Source organism: Piliocolobus tephrosceles, chromosome 6 (genome assembly GCF_002776525.5).
Source record: "Piliocolobus tephrosceles isolate RC106 chromosome 6, ASM277652v3, whole genome shotgun sequence".
Lineage (NCBI taxonomy): Eukaryota > Metazoa > Chordata > Mammalia > Primates > Cercopithecidae > Piliocolobus > Piliocolobus tephrosceles.
The window spans coordinates 154,546,640-154,568,536 of NC_045439.1; the positions used below are offsets into that span (position 1 = coordinate 154,546,640).

Here is a 21,897-nt window from a genome sequence, read left to right on the forward strand (position 1 = left end):
AGCAAGAATTTCAAGCCAGTGAATCTTAGCTTGTTGGGTTCCGTGGGTGTGGGATCCTCTGAGCAAGTCCACTTGGCTTTCTGGCTTCAGCCCCCTTTCCAGGGGAGTGAATAGTTCTGTCTCACCAGCATTCCAGGCACAACTGGGGTATGAAAAAAAACTGCAGCCAGCTGGGAGTCCGCCCAAATGACCGCCCAGTTTTGTGCTTGAAACCCAGAGCCCTGGTGGTGTAGGCACCTGAGGGAATCTCCTGGTCTGCAGGTTGCGAAGACCATGGGAAAAGCGTAGTATCTGGGCCGAAATGCACTATTCCTCATGGCACAGTCCCTCATGGCTTCCCTTGGCTAGGGGAGGGAGTTCCCCGACCCCTGCACTTCCTGGGTGAGGTGACGCCCCACCCTGCTTCGGCTTGCCTTACGTGGGCTGCACCCACTGTCCAACCAGTCCCAATGAAATGAACTGGGTACCTCAGTTGGAAAAGCAGAAATCTCTCTCCTTCTGCGCTGGTCTCGCTGGGAGCTGCAGACCAGAGCTGTTCCTATTCGGCCATCTTAATCTCTGTCCCAATGTTGATTTAAGTATATAAATCTTTCCCAAGCCCCATGGGTATTCCCGCATAATATACCTCATGTCATTGCTGAAATACTTCAGATTTGTATGAATATAGTTTCTTTCAAAACCAAGATGACAATCCAAGACATCTACCTTCAGTCTTTGATGTTGGCGACCTTTGGATGGAGCTTATGAATGGATGTCCTTTTTGTTGATGTTGATGCTATTGCTTTCTGTTTGTTAGTTTTCCTTCTAACAGTCAGACCTCTCTGCTGCAGGTATGCTGGAGTTTGCTGGAGGTTCACTCCAGACCCTGTTTGCCTGGGTGTCGCCAGCAGAGGCTGCAGAACAGCAAATATTGCGGCCTGCTCCTTCCTCTGGGAGCTTTGTCCCAGAGGGGCACCTGATGGATGCCAGCTGGAGCTCTCCTCTATGAGGTGTCTGTTGACCCCTGCTGGGAGGTGTTTCATTTCTCCATCAGCCTGCTTCATTTCTCCAACAGACTCACCTTGTAGTCCACAGGAACCTGGCATTTTAAGTCAATTGTAATCAGCACCATAACCTTCTCTTTATCTTGGAGACTCACCTGGCCACCATTTCTTTCTCCTTATGAGAGGCATATCCGCTGCTGCTAAGGGGTTTCAGAGGGGATGACAAGAAGTAGAGGCGATGATTGGTGAAGTACTGGTCAACCAGCGGGAGGAGAACCTGGAAAACCCACCACAAATCAACTTCTAGGAAGCTATCCATAACTCTTCATTTGGTTCATTTAAAAGTATTTATTTTCAGTGAGCGAAAAGTCTCTGAACCCTCCTCCTGTAATTTCCAGGAAATTCTACCCCTTTGGTCCCAGTTTCCATCACATTTTCCTTTTCTATGCCTCAAACCAGAGTACTTGGGGGTATGTAAAAGGAGACAGTCATGGATGAAGGGCCCAAAGAAATGTGTGCACATTTACAGAGGAGTCCTATGGGACAGGTGCGCTCAGATAGAGCTTACTGGGCACTGCATCCAAGAGGCACTCGAGGCATGGCTTACTGCCACTAGCCTCAAGCATTCTGTCTGCTTCTCAGAGCAAGGCAACTCAAGCCCTTCTGTGCCTTTAGTCCTCTGAGTAGGGCTGTATGGAAGAGACTGCTAACTAGCACCCAAATTCATTCTCCCCTTCTTCCTTTTGGCAACAGAATCCCACCGTGTTTTAGCTGGGTATAGAGCCACCCAGGCAGAAAACGTATCACCCGGTCTCCCTTGCAGCTAGATGAAGCTCGAATGGAACTTAAACAGGTCCTGTGCCTTTTCCTGGTCCCTGAAGTTTTCCTTGGCATTCGAGGGGTCAGTAAGGTGAGAGATGACAAGTTCTAGCCATTGGGATAGAACTTTTGAAAAGCAACAGCTTGCCTTCCCTTCTCCTTTTCCCTTTCCCACAGATGCCGTGCAGGTGAGCCTGTTGAACCACACACACAGGCCACACCTCCAGAGATGGTGGAGTAGCAAGACAGGAAGAACCTGGATTCCCGGGTGATGGTGTGGGGCTAGGCAGGCTGCATACCTCTTTGGACTGCCAGCCTCCCTTGGGACTGTCAAACAACAGAGAAATGTACATGCACCTCACTGAAGCCACTGGAGTTTTAGATATCTTCATTGGATCTGCTTAACCTGTTTCCTAAATAGTAGAGGTCCTAAGAAGAAAGTAACTTGATTAAGCGCAGGGCCACTTACTTTGGCAAAGAATTTGATCTCCTGGTCATGAGGAGACTTTTCAGTTTTCCCACTGCTGACAATGGCTTCTACAAAGACACAGGTAACACAGAGTTGGCCGGAGTTACAAAGTACAAATCAGCCACAAACATTTTAGAAACAGAGCAGCTTTCCTAAAGGCTATTAAAAAAGGCTATCTGATTTCACAAAATATATTTTACAACGTACTTTACAACTGTGCTGGTTAGTTATTTCTTGTGTCAATTCTTTAAGCTGTTTCACTACCCTTTTGTCTACTTTAACAATAAGAAAACAGCTTCAAGCCTGGGCGCGATGGCTCACACCTGTAATCCCAACACTTTGGGAGGCTGAAGCAGGTGGACCACTTAAGGTCAGGAGTTCGACACCAGCCTGGACAACATGGTAAAATCCCATCTCTACTAAAAATACAAAAATTAGCCAGGCAGGCATGGTGGCGGGCATGTGTAATACCAGCTACTTGGGAGGCTGAGGCAGAAGAATTGCTTGAACCCGGGAGGCAGACGTTGCTGTGAGCCGAGACTGTGCCACTGCACTCCAGTCTGGGCGACAAGAGCAAAACTCCATCTCAGGGAAAAAAAAAAAAAAAAAAAAAAAGACAGCAGCTTCAGAGAAGTTGAGTCATATGTCCACAGTCATAAAGCAAGACAACAGGAAAGTTAAAATAGGATAAGTTGAGTGAAAAAATGACAAAAGGTTCAATCACTCCACTAAAAAAACTAAGGAGTTTTTCTTTTTTTTTTTTGGAGATAGAATCTTACTCTGTCACCAGGCTGGAGTGCAATGGCGTGATCTTGGCTCACTGCAACCTTCGCCTCCTGGGTTCAAGCAATTCTCCCGCCTCAGTCTCCAGAGTAGCTGCGACTACAGGCACTCACCACCACGTTCAGCTAAGTTTTTTGTATTTTTAGTAGAGATGGGGTTTCACTATGTTGGCCAGGATGGTCTGCATCTTTTGACCTCGTGATCCTCCTGCCTCAGCCTCCCAAAGTGCTGGGATTACAGGTGTGAGCCACTGCGCCCAGCTGGATTGATTTTTTTTAAAGTCGGGGGGGAAAATCTCAGCCACTGTTTTCCCCCTAAAAATCATGCATCTAAATCAATCATAAAAAGTTACAGTCTGAAAGGATTATTTCTTGATAAAAGAATACTGAATTCTTTTGGGATATTTCATGGTGATACTTACCTAAATGGGCAATAAATTCTTGTGCTGAATCCACGTATTTCAGGATCTTCTTCAAGAACTTATAGGCAAACCTCTTTTCCATGGAGGAGGCATCCAGCTCCATATCCTTCATACCCCTACGTTGGACACGGACAGACCCCAGGAAGTAACAGAGACAACCAAGTCACTCAGGTGCACCACCAGTCCTACCAGTGTTAAATGTAATTTCCAAATGTTATTCTGGCGTAGTGACATGACTCCTCATTTGACTGATTTCCCCTGTCACTTGGAACCTACCTATGTGAGCACAGATTTTTCAGAAAGACCTTTATCATGCATACGAGTACTGAGCTGGGGATGTCTGTGAAAGCAAAAAATCTCTGCTTTTATGGAAATAATTTACGTGCTAGCTATAAACAGACAAAAACAAAATATAAATTAGATGGAATCTTAGAAGTTAACACATTTTGTGAGTAAAAGAAAAATTAAAGCAGAATGAAAAAGTCCAGAACTGGGGGAGTGAGGGTTTGCAGACTGTAGTGTTAAATAGGGTAGTCAGGGTTGGTCTCACTTGGAGACTGATGCTGCATTAAAGGCTTGAAGGAGATGAGGAGGTGAGCCATATGGACATCTGGAGAAAGAATTCTCAAGGCGGGGTGAAGAGACAGTACAAAGGTCCTGAGGCAGGAGCATGTATGTTGTGTTGAAGGTTAGAGGGGTAAGGGGTAGGAAGTGGGGACAATCACGTACGTCCCTATAGGCCATCCTTAGAATTTTGCTTTTGCTCTGAGTGAGAAGGGAAGCTGTTAGAAGTTGTGAATGGAGAAGTGACATGATATGACTTGCATCGTAACAGGATCACCCTGGTTGCTGTGTTTAAAATTGACCATCGTGGTGAGGCAAGTGCAGAAGCAGAGAACACAGGCAGGAGGATGAGGATAGCATGAAGTGGGTGAGAAGTGGTCACATTCTGGGTATTTTATTTTTGAGATGGAGTCTCACTCTGTCGCCCAGGCTGGAGTGCAGTGACATGATCTTGGCTCACTGCAACCTCCGTCTCCCGGGTTCAAGCAATTCTCTGCCTCAGCCTCCCGAGTAGCTGGGATTACAGGCACGTGCCATCATGCCTGGCTAATTTTTTGTATTTTTAGTAGAGATGGTGTTTCACCATCTTGGCCAGGCTGGTCCTGAACTCCTGACCTCAGGTGATCCACCTGCCTCGGCCTCCCAAAGTGCTGGGATTACAGGCGTGAGCCACCGTGTCCAGCCTCTGGGTATATTTTAAAGGTAAAACTGCCAGGATTTCCTGAAGGACTGGATGTAGATTGAGAGAAAAAGAGGAGTCGAGGTTGTTTGCTTGAGAAGGTAGAAGAATGGCTTGCCATGGAGTGATGGGGAAGCTGAAGACAGAACAGGTCTGAGCAGGAGATGGGGGAAGCCAGGATTTCTCCTTGGCTACAGGGACCTCGCTTGATCACCTGTGCATCCAAATTCCTACCACAGGGTCTGGTACGTGGTAGACAACTGGGTCGGATATGTTTGCTGAATTCAATTATCTTTCTTCTTGATTTCCTCCTATTTCCTTGACTTCCTTTATCATTACAGTAAATGGGAATTTTTCATTTTTGTGAGCAAGCTATTTATCAGCAAATCACACCACAGATTCATCTTGGTGTTAAGAACAGGATTAAAATGACGACGGGAGTCTTTCTCGAATGCTTCCCCGGAGGCTATCTCCTGCTGTCTGACCTTTCCTGCTCGACAACATGGCAAATATGTCTTGTTATTTTTTTCATATGAGATACAATAGAAATGTTTTGTATAGATTTTTATTTTTGCCATTCAATGGCAAAAATTCTGTAGGAAACTAGAAGAAACAGCAGCTTGCTCAGTAAATGTTTCTTTTAGGAAGAATGGCTATATCGGAATAAAAACACTGGCTTTTCATTTGACAAAGAACTCAGTAAGCATAATCCTACGTAGCACAGCCCACCAGCACCATTAGACCAGGCAGAAAACAGTCTGACTTTAAGACTTGAGCAGCCAATGCCATCCTATATAAAACATTCATCTAGATGATTTTGACTTATGTAAGTTTGAGATAAAACATCTTAGGACATCATGATGCATTCAATCTCTCCAGTAAAGTTGTATCTTCATAAGAATCAATTCCCTTCATTCCAAGACTGTTTATGTCAGTTATGCTTGCTATTATTACTATGTAATTTAATAAGATATCATATAAAACAACAAAATAAAAGTATGAAGAGAACTGCTGATTCTATAAAAACTAAGATGCATATTTTGTAAAGACCTGCAATTGCAAGCTTCCAAATATATAATTTTTGAATTAGGTATGGGTGAGACAACTGTCAAAGATAAGGGAGGAAATCTGAAAAATATCTAGGGTACTACGTAATCCTTCACATAATAGAACCAATGACAAAACCCACAGGATTATCTCAATAGATGCAGAAAAGGCCTTCAATAAAATTCAACACCCTTCATGCCAAAAACTCTCAACAAACTAGGTATTGATGGAACGTATCTCAAAATAATAAGAGCTATTTATGACAAACCCACAGCCAATATCAAATAAGATATCAAATGAAAGCTATGTATGACAAACCCACAGCCAATGGGCAAAAACGCGAAGCATTCCCTTTGAAGACAGGCACAAGACAAGGATGCCATCTCTTACCACTCTTATTCAACGTATTACTGGAAGTTCTGGCCAGGGCAATCAAGTCAGAGAACGAAATAAAGGGTATTGAATTAGGAAAAGAGGAAGTTAAATTGTCTCTGTTTGCAGATGACATGATTGTATCTTTAGAAAACCCCATCGACTCAGCCCAAAATCTCCTTAAGTTGATAACTTCAGCAAAGTCTCAGGATACAAAATCAATTTGCAAAAATCACAAGCATTCCTATACACCAATAACAGACAGACAGCCAAATCACGAGTGAACTCGCATTCACAATTGCTACAAAGAGAATAAAATACCTAGGAATACAACTTACAAGGGATGTGAAGGACCTCTTCAAGGAGAACTACAAATCACTGCTCAATGAAATAAGAGAGGACACAAGTAAATAAAAAAACATTCCATGCTCATGAATAGGAAGAATTGATATTGAGAAAACGGCCATACTGCCAAGTGTAATTTATAGATTCAATGCTATTCCCATCAAGCTCCCATTGTCTTTCTTCACAGAATTAGAAAAAACTACTTTAAATTTCATCTGGAACCAAAAAAGAGCCTGTATAGCCAGGACAATCCTAAGCCAAAAGAACAAAGCTGGAGCCATCAAGCTACCTAACTTCAAACTATACTACAAGGCTACAGGAACAAAAACAGCATGGTACTGGTACCAAAACAGATATATAGACCAAAGGAACAGAACAGAGGCCTCAGAAATAATGTCACACATCTACAACCATCTGATCTTTGACAAACCTGACAAAAATAAGCAACGGGGAAAGGATTCCCTATTTAAGAAATGGTGCTGAGAAAACTAGCTACCCATATGCAGGAAACTAAAAGTGGACCCCTTCCTTACACCTTATACAGAAATTAACTCAAGATGGATTAAAGACTTAAACATAAGACCTAAAATCATAAAAAGTCTAGAAGGAAACCTAGGCAATACCATTCAGGACATAGGCATGGGCAAAGACTTCATGACTAAAATATCAAAAGCAATGGCAACAAAAGCCAAAATTGACAAATGGGGTCTAATTAAACCAAAGAACTTCTGCAGAGCAAAAGTAACTATCATCAGAGTGAACAGGCAACCTACAGAATGGGAGAACATTTTTGCAATCTATCCATCTGACAAAGGGCTAATATCCAGGATACAAGGAATTTAAACAAATTTACAAGAAAAAAAAAAACAAACAACCTCATCAAAAACTGGGCAAAGGCTTTGAACAGGTACTTTTCAAAAGAAGACATTTATGAAGCCAAAAAACATACGAAAAACAAGTTTGTCATCACTGGTCATTAGAGAAATGCAAATCAAAACCACAATGAGATACCATTTCACGCCAGTTAGAATGGCGATAATTAAAAAGTCATGAAACAACAGATGCTGGAGAGGATGTGGAGAAATAGGAATGCTTTTACACTGTTGGTGGGAGTGTAAATTAGTTCAACCATTGTGGAAGACAGTGTGGCAATTCCTCAAGGATCTAGAACGAGAAATACCATTTGACCTAGCAATCCCATTACTGGGTATATACCCAAAAGATTATAAATTACTCTACTATAAAGACACATGAACACATATGTTTATTGTTGCACTGTTCACAATAGCAAAGACTTGGAACCAACCCAAATGCCCATCAATGACAGACTGGATAAAGAAAATGTGGCACATATTCACCATGGAACACCATGCAGCCATAAAAAAGGGATGACTTCATGTCCTCTGCAGGGACATGGATAATGCTGGAAACCATCATTCTCAGCAAACTAACACAAGAACTGAAAACCAAACAGAAAACCCAAATCGAACATGTTCTCACTCATAAGTGGGAGTTGATCAATGAGAACACATGGACACAGGGAGGGGAACATCACACAATGGGGCCTGTTGGCAGGTGAGGGGCTAGGGGAAGGATAGCATTAGGAAAAATACCAAATGTAGATGACAGGTTGATGGGTGTAGCAAACCATCATGGCACGTGTATACCTATGTAACAAACTTGCACATTCTGCATATGTACCCCAGAACTTAAAGAATAATAATAATAATAAATCTAGGGCACTGCATGTACACTGTTATCATGTGCTGCAAATTATCACCGTTCTTTAAAGAAGCCCAAATTCCAAAACTTTGAGGTTGTATTACGGATGTCGTTTATAACGCCAATAAAGAGAATATACAAAGAAAGAGCCTTGGCCCATAGCACAAGATTTACGAATGAATGCATTTTTATATATTTTAAGTTACAATGAAATGTTTAAGGTTTATATGTATAATTTATAATAATTCTTTGTCACTGATCTTTAAAAATTAATACCTAACATTTCTGCTTATGTCAAAAAAAAAAAAAAAAAAAAGGCGGGCTTCCTGTTCCCAAATAAAAGTGTTATCATTTTAAAAGACTCAACTGTTCTCCTTACTTGGATGGGTTTTGTAGGCAGGTAATTAAATACCTGGGAAGGCAGAGGCCACACCCACAGCCCTGTCCCACTAACATCACATGGAAGGTGACTTACCTGGAAACTATGACGCCATTCACTTGGAGGAACTTAAACAGGTCCTGTGCCTTCTCCCGGTCCTTGAACTTTTCCTTGGCAGTCAAGGTGTCATATGGTACCAGAAGAGGGTGACTGCCACCACCTGGGGTCAGTAAGGTGAGAGATGACATTTGGCTCTTCCTTTGCACTTCTGGGAGACCATACCCGCCCCGGTTCAGCTTCTTTAGGGGATGCCGTAAATCTCACTCACCTTTGCTCTCCAGCTCCAGCTTCTTCTTCTTGGCCCAGATATTGTGATAGTTCTCAGCCACGACCTCCACCATTCCCTGTGTCCCACCAAGAAGAGCCAAGTCAAAGAGAAAGAAAGCAGGCAAGCTAGCTTCATAGCTGCTGGGCTATTTCAGGCAGCCTCGGGAACAGCACCCCACTGAACACTAACAGCACACGGCCAAGGGCCAACCATCATTAATGATTCTTTGCTTATGTACCTCATTTGGTTCCTATCTTCCCATACACACAGAAAACAATTTCTAACTCTCTCCTTCCCTTGTAACTTATTATTCTGGCAGCTTGATGCATTTAGGAGAAACATCCATTTCCGCTTGAACCTGCATGCTGGCAGCACGTCATTTTTCACAGCAGCTTAGTATTGTACCCCTGACCTCAGATGGGGAGTTGGGAGTGAGGGCCGAGAAAAGTCTAGAACCCTTGAAAGCCTGTAGCTTAACAAACTAAAAATAATCACGTCTTAAAGGAAAGTGCTGTAAATAAGATTTCTCTAGTAGAATCCATCTTTGTAAGGCTTGTAAAACAGTGACTTAGAATGAAGGATGTACTTTGGAAAGAAACTTTCTCTAAGGTCCAAGGGGCTGGTCTGATGGACTTCCAGAGGGGTGAGTGCCCCAGGCTAGGGCAGGCCATAGCCACCAATGTGTACAGGAGGGGAGCAATGGGCTTTCAGTTTCAACCCCTTGGTCTTACATCCCTATCCTGCAATGATTGCCTGCCTGCACCATCAGAGGGCGCTCCAGCAAACCCACTATGGGACGTGCGCGTTGTCCTTATGTTTTGGGGGTCTTACAATGATACCAGCAAGCACCTCTACCGAGGCGCTAAGTTTCACAGATTTTGTCCTAGTTGTCTTATTTATTTTGGGTTTCGACACAGTATAGTCAGCCTTCCTTAACCGTGAGTCCTGCATCTGCGGATTCCACCAATTGTAGCTTGAAAATATTTGGAAAAAAATGTGTCTGTACTGAACGCGTACAGACTTTTTTCTTGTCATTATTCTCTAAACAATACAGCGTAACAGCTATTTATATCGAATTTACATTGTGTCAGGAATTATAAATAATCTAGAGCTAATTTAATGTATATGGGGGGATGTGTGCAGGTTACAGGTAAAACTACGCCATTTTATATCAGGGACTTGAGCGTTCGTGGGTGTTGGTGCCTGTGGGAAGTCCCAGGGTGAAGCCCTCATGGATACTGAGGAAAGACTCTAGTGCGCTGGTGGTTCTTCCTACTGAGTCAGCACCCGTCGGGGTGTCCTTGGAAGAAGCACAAAGCCTCCCCTTCTCGGAGGACTGGTTCACTCTGCGGAGACCTTCCCTGTGGCCTCTGCACAATGTGACCATCTTCAGTTCTGAATTTTAGTGGTGATATGTTCTAGATATTCTTTCCCTTTTCTTCCCCCTTTAACTCTTTGGAAGGTAACGCGTCCTGCACTTGAAAGCAAGTCATGCTGGACCTGGGGCACTGACCTGGAGCTCTCTGGAGAGCACAACGTTTGAGAGGTCGAGGGGAGCAGGGCTGTAGCTGTTGCCCTAGGAAAGCAAAGGCAGAGTCACTGGGTTGCCATTATTTTCCTGGTTCTTATCAGCATCCCCAACTTCAGCTGTGAAAGATGTGGCCTGAAAAGTCCCCAGGCTTCATCTTAGACAGTCCCACCTAGGACGCCGCAGGCAGAACACTCCCAGGTTCTCCATGGGTTCCATCGGCCCGGCGTGGGCCCCTGGGTGTGGTGTTGTACCTGGTTGGCCTGGGACACACTTCGAAGCTTCTCATTTTCCCGCTGTTGAACCAAGGCTTCTCCCTCTTTGGTCCTCTCCACAGTCCAGCCCACAGCTAGCATGGTTTTCAGGGACTCTCGGGCAGGCCAGCGATAAATTTCCTTCTCCTAGAAGAGAATTTGAGCAGAAGCACTTTGCAGAACACACCCCAGCATTCTCCCTGGCCCTTCTCCGCATGGCAGGTGGACCCCACTGTGGGTGGGGGTGCTAGTTAGCGCCAGCCTTCTCTCGCAAGGTCAAAAGATCCTTGGCATCTTCCCCGAAACACAGACTTTCTGGTGTTTTTAGGTATAAGACCCTCCAGTCTCTCCTGCCTGAGAGGAAATGTGTCAGACATTATTCATGACATGATCTACAATCTGTAGGTAAAGAACGGGAACAGAAGAGTGACTCCTCATGTTCTAGTAGTTGTTGAAGATGAGAGCTTGTCAAAATGCATCTGCATAAAGCTCTCCTGTGAGTTTGGGAAAGATAATTTATTAGATTTAGAATTCTTGTGGGCCAGGCGCAGTAGCTCATGCCTGTAATCCCAGCACTCTGGGAGGCCAAGGCAGGTGGATCACCTGACGTCAGAAGTTCGACACCAGCCTGGACAACATGGTGAAACCCCATCTCTACTAAAAATGCAAAAATCAGCCAGGCATAGCGGCGCATGCCTGTAGTCCCAGCTACTCGGGAGGCTGAGGCAAGAGAATTGCTTGAATCCGGGAGGCGGAGCTTGCAATGAGCCAAGATTGTGCCACTGCACTCCAGCCTGAGTGACTTAACAGTGAAACTCCATCTCAAACAAACAACAACAAAAAAAGAATTCTCTTTTGGTCTATGTACAATTTAATAGATAGTCAAGTGAATACAAAGATACATACACCATCCTTCACACGTGACACTAGACCTAGGACTAAAGCTTACAAAGAATCTTACAGATTGCAAGATAAGAATTCAGAGTTGAGTTAAACTAAATATGTTAAGCAATCAATTTTTTTTTTAATCAAGAGATGCGTTCTTTTAACCATATTTTCTTGAGGATTCTCTTCTCTATTACCTGTATCTTCCACGTATTAGAAATCATTTTCGGCTGGGCATGGTGGCTCACACCTATAATTCCAGCACTTTGGGAGGCTGAGGTGGGAGGATTGCTAGAGGTTAGGAGTTCAAGACCAGCCTGGCCAACATGATGAAACCCTGTCTCTACTAAAGAATTACAAAAATTAGCTGGGCATGGTGGTGCATGCCTATAGTCCCAGCTACGTGGGAGGCTGAGGTAGGAGGATCACTTGAGCCTGGAAGGTAGAGGTTGCAGTGAGCCGAGATCATACCACTACACTCCAGCCTGGGTGACAGAGTGCGAGACCCTGCCTCAAAAAAAAAAAAAAAAAAAGAAATTATTTTTGTCTTTTTTCTTTTTTTTTGAGATGGAGTCTTGCTCTGTCGCCAGGCTGGAGTACAGTGGCGTGATCTTGGCTCACTGCAACCTCTGCCTCCCCGGTTCAAGCAATTCTCCTGCCTCAGCTAATTCTCCTGCCCAGCTAATTTTTATATTTTCAGTACAGACAGAGTTTCACCACGTTGGCCAGGATGGTCTCTATCTCTTGACTTTTTGATCCGCCCACCTCAGCCTCCCAAAGTGCTAGGATTACAGGCATAAGCCACCATACCCAGCCTTGTCTGAATTTTTCCTAGCAATTTCACTGCGCCTTCTCCCTGCCCTGCCCTGCCCTGACCAAACCCCTTCCTGGTTCAGTTCAGTTGCAGAACTACAAATGCATTTTGGCCCAGCCTAAAAAAGTGCTGAATGATGCTTCTTTCACCAATGGCCTCTGAAAGCCAAAGAACAGAAAGTGAGACTGGGCTCTTGGAAACTGGTCCTGAGGCAGTTGCTCACTGGCAAGCTTGTGAACAGTTTACTGAGTCCTAGACGATGTTTTAGGGACTTGAGAGTGAATGTGCTCTGAACTCCTCTGAGCTCCTGATAAAATCACTCAAGGAAGGAAACAGCATGGCCACACAGTGTTACCACAGGCCTGTTTCTTACCTTCTCCGTTAACGTCTTGAAAGGCCTTATCAGTGGGTGGGTCTTCACGTTTTCATCCAGGGAAATCCCATATTTCCATCCATTCTGACTCTGTAGAAATGTTCTCAGTTCAAATATCCTTGGCATGCAAAGAACCTCGCTATGTGACCCAAATCCCTGCTTCTATTCTCATGGAGCAAATGGAATAATGGATAGTGACAGGGCTTAGAAATTCACTTCAAAAATGCCTAATTGATCCTTTCAGGCCATCAGGCTCTCTGCTCCCCGAATCTTGAACTCTGCTCTTTTATTCCTTCTTGTTTTAGTTGCTGTCCTCTCCACTTTCTCGCTTGTATTTCAGGCCCACTTAAAACAGGATGTTTCAAAAGGCCCTGGGAACAGTGCTTCTCAGGTCCGCGTACCCCCTTCGCGGGAAGAAGGGAAGCTAGGACTGGAAGGCCTGGGAAGACTGGACCTATTGCCACTGCCTGGAGGGAGTGCAATCCTTGGCTTGCAATCCTTGCCTGCCAGTGCCAGAGCAAAAGCGTAGCGATGCGTGCTTCCCAGAGTCACAGAAGTTTAAGAACTTTTAGGGTTATTCAACAAATATTGGGTGAATGTCTTCTGTGGTACACATCAGACTCTGTCCTAGGCACAGTGGATCCAGAGATAAGTAAGAGCCCCTGATTTCCATAACTCCACATCCCCAAGGCTTCTGGCTGTTGCTCTTTCTCAATCTCTGCTTCCGTCCATTTGTTAAATGTGTATATTTCCTAAGTTTCTGTCCCTTCTCAAGAGACATATACTCCCTAGGTGAGCTAATTTAGGCCTATGGTTTCAGTTACCACTGAGAAGAGACTAGAATCAAATCAAATACTTTCAGCGCAGAACTCCGTCCTGGTTTCAAACCTATTTAAGCTATGCTTGGATGTTCCACAGGCACCCCTCAAATTACTTCTTTACATGTCTCCTCCTCTCGGGTCCTCTGGATGAAGTGGAGTGAACAGCCCCAGCTTACACTCACTTTCCAAGCCAATGACATGGGAGTCCTCCTTGACGCCACTGCCTGTACCCCTCCCATCATTTGTCTGTCTCCCATCATTTGTCTGTCTGTCTCTCTCTCTCACCCGCTTCCCTGCTTGTATGTTAGCTCAGGCCACCATTAGCTCTCACTGGGGTTACTGCAAGAGCTTCTTAAGTAGCCTCCCAGCCTCCAGTCTTGCTGCCTCTCCATGGATTCATTTTCTACCCTATTGTCCGGGGATATTAAAAAAACCACAATCATTTGTGGGCACTCTACTGACTTGGAATGTTTCTGACTGCCAGCTGCCATCCTGGTAAAACCCAAGTCCATTCAAATGACCTGTAAACCTAAAAAGGTCATCATGCTGACCTCTCCAGACTCATTTCTCACCCTCTGTCCCTATCCTACTCCATGTCCTAGCTATGCTGAACCATGGTTCCCTCAAGCCAAACTGTCTCTGGCCTCCCTGGGTCTGCACCTGCTGTTCCCAAGGCCTGCAGTGCACTTACCTCCTTGTGACAGATGGCTCCCACTCATCCTTTAACACATGCTGTAGATGTCACCAACTCTGGGAGATGTCCCTGGAACCCCAGTAGTGGATTAGGGATTCCTATGTGTTCTAGTCCTGTGCTCATGCTCACCATAGCCCTGGACAACCTGCCCCACAATGGCTGGTTTGTTCTGATTCTCCCACAAGATCATGAGGCTTTTGAGGGCAAGGAAAATACTCTTTTATTGTAAGATCATCAGTGCCGCCTGGCATTTGTGAGCAGGCATGTATCTGTGCCCTCGTGAAGCTTACCATCTAGTGGCAGAAAGAGATATCAATCAACTATACTAGTAAATGTAAAACTGATAATTAGAATAAATGCATAGATGTGCAAATGTTATAAATACAAATACCTAAGCGAGCTATGAAAGTACTATGAAAGAGAAGGACAAGGTGCTCAGAGGGCCCAGAACTGAGAAATCTGGAAAAATGCCATCCTAGGAATTCATGCTTGGAGTGATATTTGCAGGATGAGTTGGTGAACGCTGTGAGCGTGTGTGTGAGTACAGGCTGGTATCTGGCAGGCTTAGAGGAGGGTCTCTGGCACATGTAGTGCATATGAGAGAGAGAGAGAAAGAGTCTAAAATAAGGGAAGGCGGCTGGAGGGCAGAGGGCAGAGGAGGAGATGAGGCTAGAGATGGTAGCAGAGGTCAGATAAGGCAGTGCCTACCAGGCCACATCAAAGATTCTGACCATTATCTTCAGAAGAGTTAGAAATTATGAAAGGATTTTAACAAGGAGAAAGGGCTGGGCAGGAAGAGCAGTGATAGAATATGTATGACTCACTTTGTGTACTGAGACTCTGACTCGCTTGCACTATGAAGAACAGACTAGGCAAATGCACTTGGGGAGACCCGTAAGGAGCTTATGCCAGTCGTCTGGGTGAAAGACGACAGCAGCTTGGACTGCAGTCATAAGAACAGAGACAAATATACGGATGTACGAGAGACTCGGGAGTTGAAATCCACATGGTTGAGTGATGGCTTGGCTAATGCTGTGGGCTCCTGGAGGTGACTATTCTCCCTAATTCATAGGCTGGCCAAATGGCCATAGGCAAAGAGTTCTTAGAAAATGCAGATGCTCTAGAGCAAGCGCCAGCTGGCTCTGCCCCCTGAGCCAAATCTAGCTGACCATCTTTTATTTTTTTTAATTAATAAAATATGATTGGAATACAGGCACCCACTTTTGTTTATGTTTTCCCTGTGGCTGCTTTTATGCCACAGCAGCTGAGAAGAGTTGTTGTAATGGAGATGGTCTGGCTCTCGAAGCCTCAAATGTTGATCATTCAGCCCTTTACAGGACAGATTTGCCAACTCCTGCTTTAGAAGCATGAGGTATTAGCCCATTCCGTAGTTACAATGATAGCTGTTACCATCAGCCCCCAGTAGACTCATGGAAGGATGAGCTGAGCCTACATCCACACAGAGGCTGAGCTGGTGGTTCAAGGTGTTCCTTCTCTGCGTGCACACTGCATGGAGTTGGTTTTCTGTGGCTTTGCTGTGGACACGGGTCCACGGTTAGACACTGTAGGCTGCAGCTGAGAAATGGCCCCAATCCTTAACTGGCTGCCCACAGGAATCCTGCATATCTTTGGCACAGTCTTCCCACTTTGCCTGCCAGTGTTAAAGGACTGACACAGCAATGAAACGTGTTAAACAGCCTGACCTCATGTGGTGAGGAATTTTAAACACCAGATGGAGAGCCTTATTAATAAGGGAGTGTCTGGGAGTTCTACCATTGCCTGCCATAAGAAGACGACTACACGTCTTCCCTAGAATAAAATCCAGCCTTCCAGAAACATGCAAGGGTTAGGCTTTCAATTTCATTTTTTTTTTTTCCAATCTGCATTCAAATACAAAAATTCGATAGAAGACTCCCCATTCCCATTAAGCATTTCCATCAAACACATACAAGCGTGTGTGTGGGCACAATTCCAGTAAGGAAATGTTAAGAAAGAAGTTAACACTTCCAGAATCGATCATTTTCTTGAGAAACACAAAAGAAACACCAGCAGCTGCTGTCACCTATTTCTGTGACCTCCACCAACCCTGGGAAATTGCTGCTCAGAAACAATGAATGCTGTCGGCATGGAAAATCTGTTACTTCGACAAATCGGGCAGATTTCCAGAACTGGCCCTTTTAATGTTCTTGGGCTGCTTTTCCCTCCTGACAATTGTCAGTTGGAAGATAATCCCTACCTTGTCACAGGCCCATTTATCATGTGAATGCTCAGCATACTTGGTGACGATGTATTCCAATTTTTCAGGCAAGGCAAAACTGTGAAACGAGGGAAAAAAAATCACAACCTCCCCAAGCACTTCAGCCAGACATAGTAGAAGATGGTCAGAACTACCAATCAATCAGCTGTCAGAAGGTGGATGTGATCAGCCAGCCAATCCAAAAGCTAAAGTTGGACTCCAGGCACAGTGACATTCCTGAGTAGGAGTGGCATAGCCAGGGTGAGGTCACGGACACACCGAAGTCTAACCATGGAACATCTCTGCAGGAGCCTTGGCTGCGCAGGCCTCCTGCCATGTGCTCTGGGTTCTCTTGGCTCCTGGGCCAGACCTGTCTTGGTTAGACAGTGAGAATCCAAGGTAAATGGCCTGTCATCCTCTGGCTACAATCTGGAAATGGTAGAAATGGGTAGCCAGAGAGCCGTATGTTATGAAATAGTGGTTTTCTACCTTTTGGGGCTCAGTGGCTCATGGTAAAATACTAGAATTTTGGAAGTACAGTAGACACCTGCTATTTCTGTTTTCCTAGAAAACAGCTCTGGTCCCTTCTGTTGGTATCAGCACCTGCATTCCCTTTACATTGCGTAGTCTTCTTATATTGCATGCAGTGTTATGTGAACTGTCACCAAGGGTGGGCAAATTACTAGGCAAATCAGACCTTCTCTCCATGGAATTTAAGTCTTGAGTTGCATGAAACTAGGCCAGTAAATTCTTCCAGGTGACTCACCCAATGGGGACACCTGAAGATTGTCGATTTCCTCACTGTGCCTGATTCCAGTCCTTCCCTGGTGACTATGTGTGCTAAGGCCAGGTTGGCCTTTCACTAGATTTTGATAATGACCCCATATTCTTGCAAAAGGTGCTTTTCTCCTGAAGTAAGCCAGGGTTAATCTCCATTCCTCAAGGAACTATATTGATGTCACGGGTATATTTGAATAAATCTGAACTCTCAAAATAACACAGAGCCGCTTGCCATTAACACACAGTTGCTAGAGTATAATGTTTTCTCAGAATGTTTTCAAAAGCATCCAAGTTACTACGCCATTTGCTTTGTCTTTCTTTAACACTGTTACATTTTTATAGGCAGAGTTCTCCGAAGTCAGCACCTGCCTTCTTTGGCCCCAGCTTGATGGTTTACCACGCTCCTTACCTCTTCCTTACAGCAGTTTCAATTCTGTCCCACCATCCCAGAGCTCAAAGCTCTTTCCAATGGAATGTGTGTTTAGTTATCCCAAAGATTACACATTATCAAAGCAGACAGTCCCCCTGGGAAGGGTTCAGGCTTTCATGTGAGAACTACTGCCATGCAAGACAGGTCCAAGGGGCTCATATAAGCTCAGGCTTCCTTTCCCTGCTCACCCTGAAGCAGTTTTAGAGCTCTTCATTTAAAATGCACCTGGAGCTGACTGTATACCCTACAGCACATATTCATAACCGGGCAGAACTACTGCAAACCAAAACTTAGCAATATTTTGCCCAAGGGATAAGCACACCTCCATGGCCTAGTCAACACCAGTGAGAAATTCTGGAAAATTACAGGGAGAAATTAAAAGGCGCAACGGTAGGGCTATTCCAAAGTTCCAGCATCCCTTGGCATGGCAAAGAGCAGGTCCAGCTTTTCCAGTGAGGACCCCGCACTGTTCTGCCATCACACCCCAGCCTTGCCAGGACTCAGCTGACTGTTATTTATGGAGCTGTTGTGATGTACGATGCTATTAGAACCATATGAGCCTAATTCACCAAGAGCAAAGATTTTGTCAAAAAGCTCATTAATAAATTAATTGCATAATTTGTCAGGGTAGTTCTCTCACTGCCTCAGGGGACATTTATTTGTGGGAGCATCTATCTCTGGTAATAAATAAACCAATCCTTTCCTCCCCCACCAAAAGCCCAGAATATAGTAATACAGATAGGTATGGATTAAACCTTGTGCCTGATGGGACTTGTCAAGAGAAATGATGAACAGTGTTGGCAGGAGGGAAAGAGGGAAAGCTCACATTTCCTGCTATCCTCTGGAAGAAAACATTGGTTACTGGACAAGATACAGGACCAGCTTAGAGATGATTCTGGACTCACTTCACAGTGTTGATAGGTTTGGGATCAAAGTTGCCATCTGCATCCACTGAGATCTGTTTCTCCAATGTGGCTGTGATTCTGGTATCTAAATAATCCGGTGGCAAGGCCCCAGCTATAGCACTGAGACAAGGCAGGGCCATTCGGAAAAGATCTGGGTCATATTTCTGTGAGGGAAAAACAAGGCCCTGTTAGCAGAGAAAGCAGAACCATGTCCTTAGACAGAACCATTCACTAATCAGCTGAAAACAGAAATAAAATACACGCATTTATCCAGGTTAACCAAAGCGAGAAATGTGTAACCCCTTAAATATTTTCTGGTGGAAATGAAGGTATCCTTGGAGGATGAAATAACACTCTATAAAGCCCTCAAGTCACCATTTGCTTTAAGTTGAAAAATCTTCAACAGGTTGAAATCAGTATCTCCTAAATGGTTAATTTCAAGACCACCTAAGGGTTAAAGTGACTCGTCACTAGGCCAGAAGTGACTATAAACTTGTCTGCTAAGGATGGTCATAGAAACGGACCCAACTTACAACTGGAGAGGGCATAGCGAGTTGTGCCAAGCTCTGTAGTAGCTGATATGGGTCATACGTTGACATCAGCAGCAGGCTGCTCAATATCCATCATTCTCTCTTGAACCCAGCCAGAAATGAATTTCAGGCAAATAGCATGGGGTTGGGAAGAGCTTTTGATCTGCTTATACTAGACCAATGAAATCCAGGGGTAAAGAAAATTTAAGTGCAGGTGAACGAACCATATGCGTGTTCTACATTTCTCTAAGAAACCCAGACCTACTCATTTTCTACCTTTAAAGTTGCTGACCTCACAAATTGGGTTAGGGGAAGTGGAGCAAAATCTGAGTCAGAACTTTACTTCAATCACACCGTTCAGTAAGGCGTGGGTTTCAGAGGCTCTGAGTTCTCACCCGACGCCTCCTCAAATGAGTGCCTGGGAAGAACCTCTCCCAGAATGGCTCAAGGTCTTCTGGAAATCCCCCGTCCCACCATCACAGCAGATGTCAGGACTTTCCTCTTGGCTCGAGCCTAGTGAAGGCTGACAGACAGGAGCCGCACCAAATCAGGGGGAAACGAATGGGGAGGTAAGGCATCGAGACTGACGTCAGATGATGTGTGTGTCATTTACTCTGGTAGTCACTTTCCCATGTACAGCTTTGTGAATGTGAAAATGTATTCAACCACTCTGAGGCTTTTCTTCACCTGTAAAATAAGGATTTTAAGAGTTTCCATTTCAGAGAGATGGGCAAGAAGTAGCGTAATATGCTTGTGAAGTACTCAGCACAGGTCCTGGCAAATAGAATGCTAAATAGATGATGGCTGCTATTATCTGTAGGTGCTGGGGCACTGAGATGCTCTCTTTTTGTTCAGAAAGTACCGTCATTACCTTATGGGAGAGAGAGTCAAAAATCCCCCAGAAAAGCTTCTCTGTTAGGTGCAGCTCTTCTTCCACAGCTAGCCCATAGCTCCCCCATCCTGAAGGCAGGCAGTAATACTTCCAGCACTGTTCATAGTGATTCGTCAGAAGCTGGGAGGTTCAGAACAGGACAGACCAGCGGGGTGGGGTAGTGAAAGTCCACGGGCATCAAAAACATGCAGGAGAGAATAAAATAGCAAGCAGAGATCATGAGAATGAAACATGTGAAACAGCTGGGCTGTCGACAAAGCGGCCCTTCAAACACCGCTGGGAACAGTCTGCTCTCTGCCTAATGAGCTTGAGCCTGAGCGGATCTGCCTGATTAATTCTTGTGCCTCCTAATGTGCCCCCAGCAGTTACTGGAAAATGGAGAGGAGCCATTTCTAGTTCAAAGAGAAAGTGCTACTGTGTGAAAGTAGCCACCGTGTGCTGTTCTAGCCAGTCAGGGGTGGAAAGAATTTCTTCTGGGACCTTTGCTTGTAATTCTGGGAGATCCTGGGGGAATGCTGATATGGGGAGAAGATGGTGGGCTGCAAGTTGTGGGTTTGAAGATTTTCTCTCATCAATTACTACCCGTTGTTTCCTTGCCCCCACTCCCCGGGCCCCCTCCCTCCCTCTCCCCTCTCTCTCTCACACCCCAGTGATTTTACAGCACTTTCACATCTTGCCAGTAGAGGGCAGAAGTTACCGGTAATGTTTCCATCCCAGCAGGTGTGATCCACATCCTCCAAGAAAAATCCCACTGATAGATGAGAGGTAAAAGTGAGCTTATTGAGTGATATCAATAATGCCTCTTCAAAGCCAGTATCCAGCTGGCAGCAAAGGCTTGCAGAGGAAGCAACACCAAATTAAGCTGTGCACACTATGGTTTTCGGTTAAGATATTTTCTTTTTTTTTGAGATTAAAACTGCGGCTGCTAGAGAGAAGAATTAGCCCTTAGAGGACTGTGGAATCTCTGAGAACATACAAACTGTTTTCTGCCTGGGATGGAGACAGGGGATTCAATTAAAGCTCTCCGGGAATTCTGGTTAGCCCAGTAAAATGTTGCCTGAAATGCTTGCTTGGACCATAAAGAAAAGTGCTGTTAAAATCATTAGGTAGGATTTTCAGGTGTGGTTAGCCGTTGCTAACACTTTTGCATATGGGAATATGGCAGGTGCCTCAGAGATAAAAGGTAAAAACACTGTCTGCTTGGGTGGATGGCTGATTCTGGTGCCCTCCCACCAGGCCCAGATGCTGCCAGTGATAACATATTTGTAATTTATGAGAAAACCAGAAACAAGACAATAAAAAAAGGGAAGGCCAGGCATAGCGGTTCACACCTGCTGCAATCCCAGCACTTTGGGGGACTGAGGAGGGAGGTTTGCTTGAACTCGGGAGCTCAAGGCTGCAGTAAGCCGTGGCTGTGCCACTGCACTCAAGTGTGGGTAAAAGAGTGAGACCCTGTCTCAAAAAATAAATAATAATAAAAGAGAGGAGTCTGTGGTCTTTTTATTAAGAAAGAGAGCCAGGCGCAGTGGCTCATGCCTGTAATCCCAGCATTTTGGGAGGTTGAGGCAGGTGGATCACTTGAGGTAAGGAATTCGAGACCAGCGTGGCCAACATGGTGAAACCCCGTCTCTACTAAAAACAAACAAACAAACAAAAATTAGCTGGGCATGGTAGCATGTGCCTGTAATCCCAGCTACTCAGGAGGCTGAGGCAGGAGAATTGCTTGAACCTGGGAGGTGGAGGTTGCGGTGAGCCGAGATCATGCCACTTCACTTCAGCCTGGGTGACAGAGCAAGACTCTGACTCATTTAAAAAAAAAAAAAAAATTAGAAAACAAAGATGTC

At 44.8% G+C, this 21,897-nt stretch overlaps 1 protein-coding gene across 1 annotated transcript in view; it reads right to left on the reverse strand.

Annotated features, from left to right (window-relative positions):
• The window catches only part of RYR3 (ryanodine receptor 3), a 404,874-nt gene that overhangs the window by 110,251 nt on the left and 272,726 nt on the right, over window positions 1–21,897 (reverse strand). The window contains exons 50-60 of the mRNA XM_031935734.1: window positions 20,033–20,173; window positions 18,632–18,795; window positions 16,517–16,595; window positions 12,766–12,855; window positions 10,694–10,840; window positions 10,425–10,487; window positions 8,912–8,987; window positions 8,680–8,803; window positions 3,476–3,591; window positions 2,272–2,339; window positions 1,139–1,260 (exon numbers count right to left, since the gene is read on the reverse strand). Coding sequence (XP_031791594.1) covers window positions 1,139–1,260; window positions 2,272–2,339; window positions 3,476–3,591; window positions 8,680–8,803; window positions 8,912–8,987; window positions 10,425–10,487; window positions 10,694–10,840; window positions 12,766–12,855; window positions 16,517–16,595; window positions 18,632–18,795; window positions 20,033–20,173 — 1,190 coding nt within the window. The remainder of the gene's footprint in view (window positions 1–1,138; window positions 1,261–2,271; window positions 2,340–3,475; window positions 3,592–8,679; window positions 8,804–8,911; window positions 8,988–10,424; window positions 10,488–10,693; window positions 10,841–12,765; window positions 12,856–16,516; window positions 16,596–18,631; window positions 18,796–20,032; window positions 20,174–21,897) is intronic.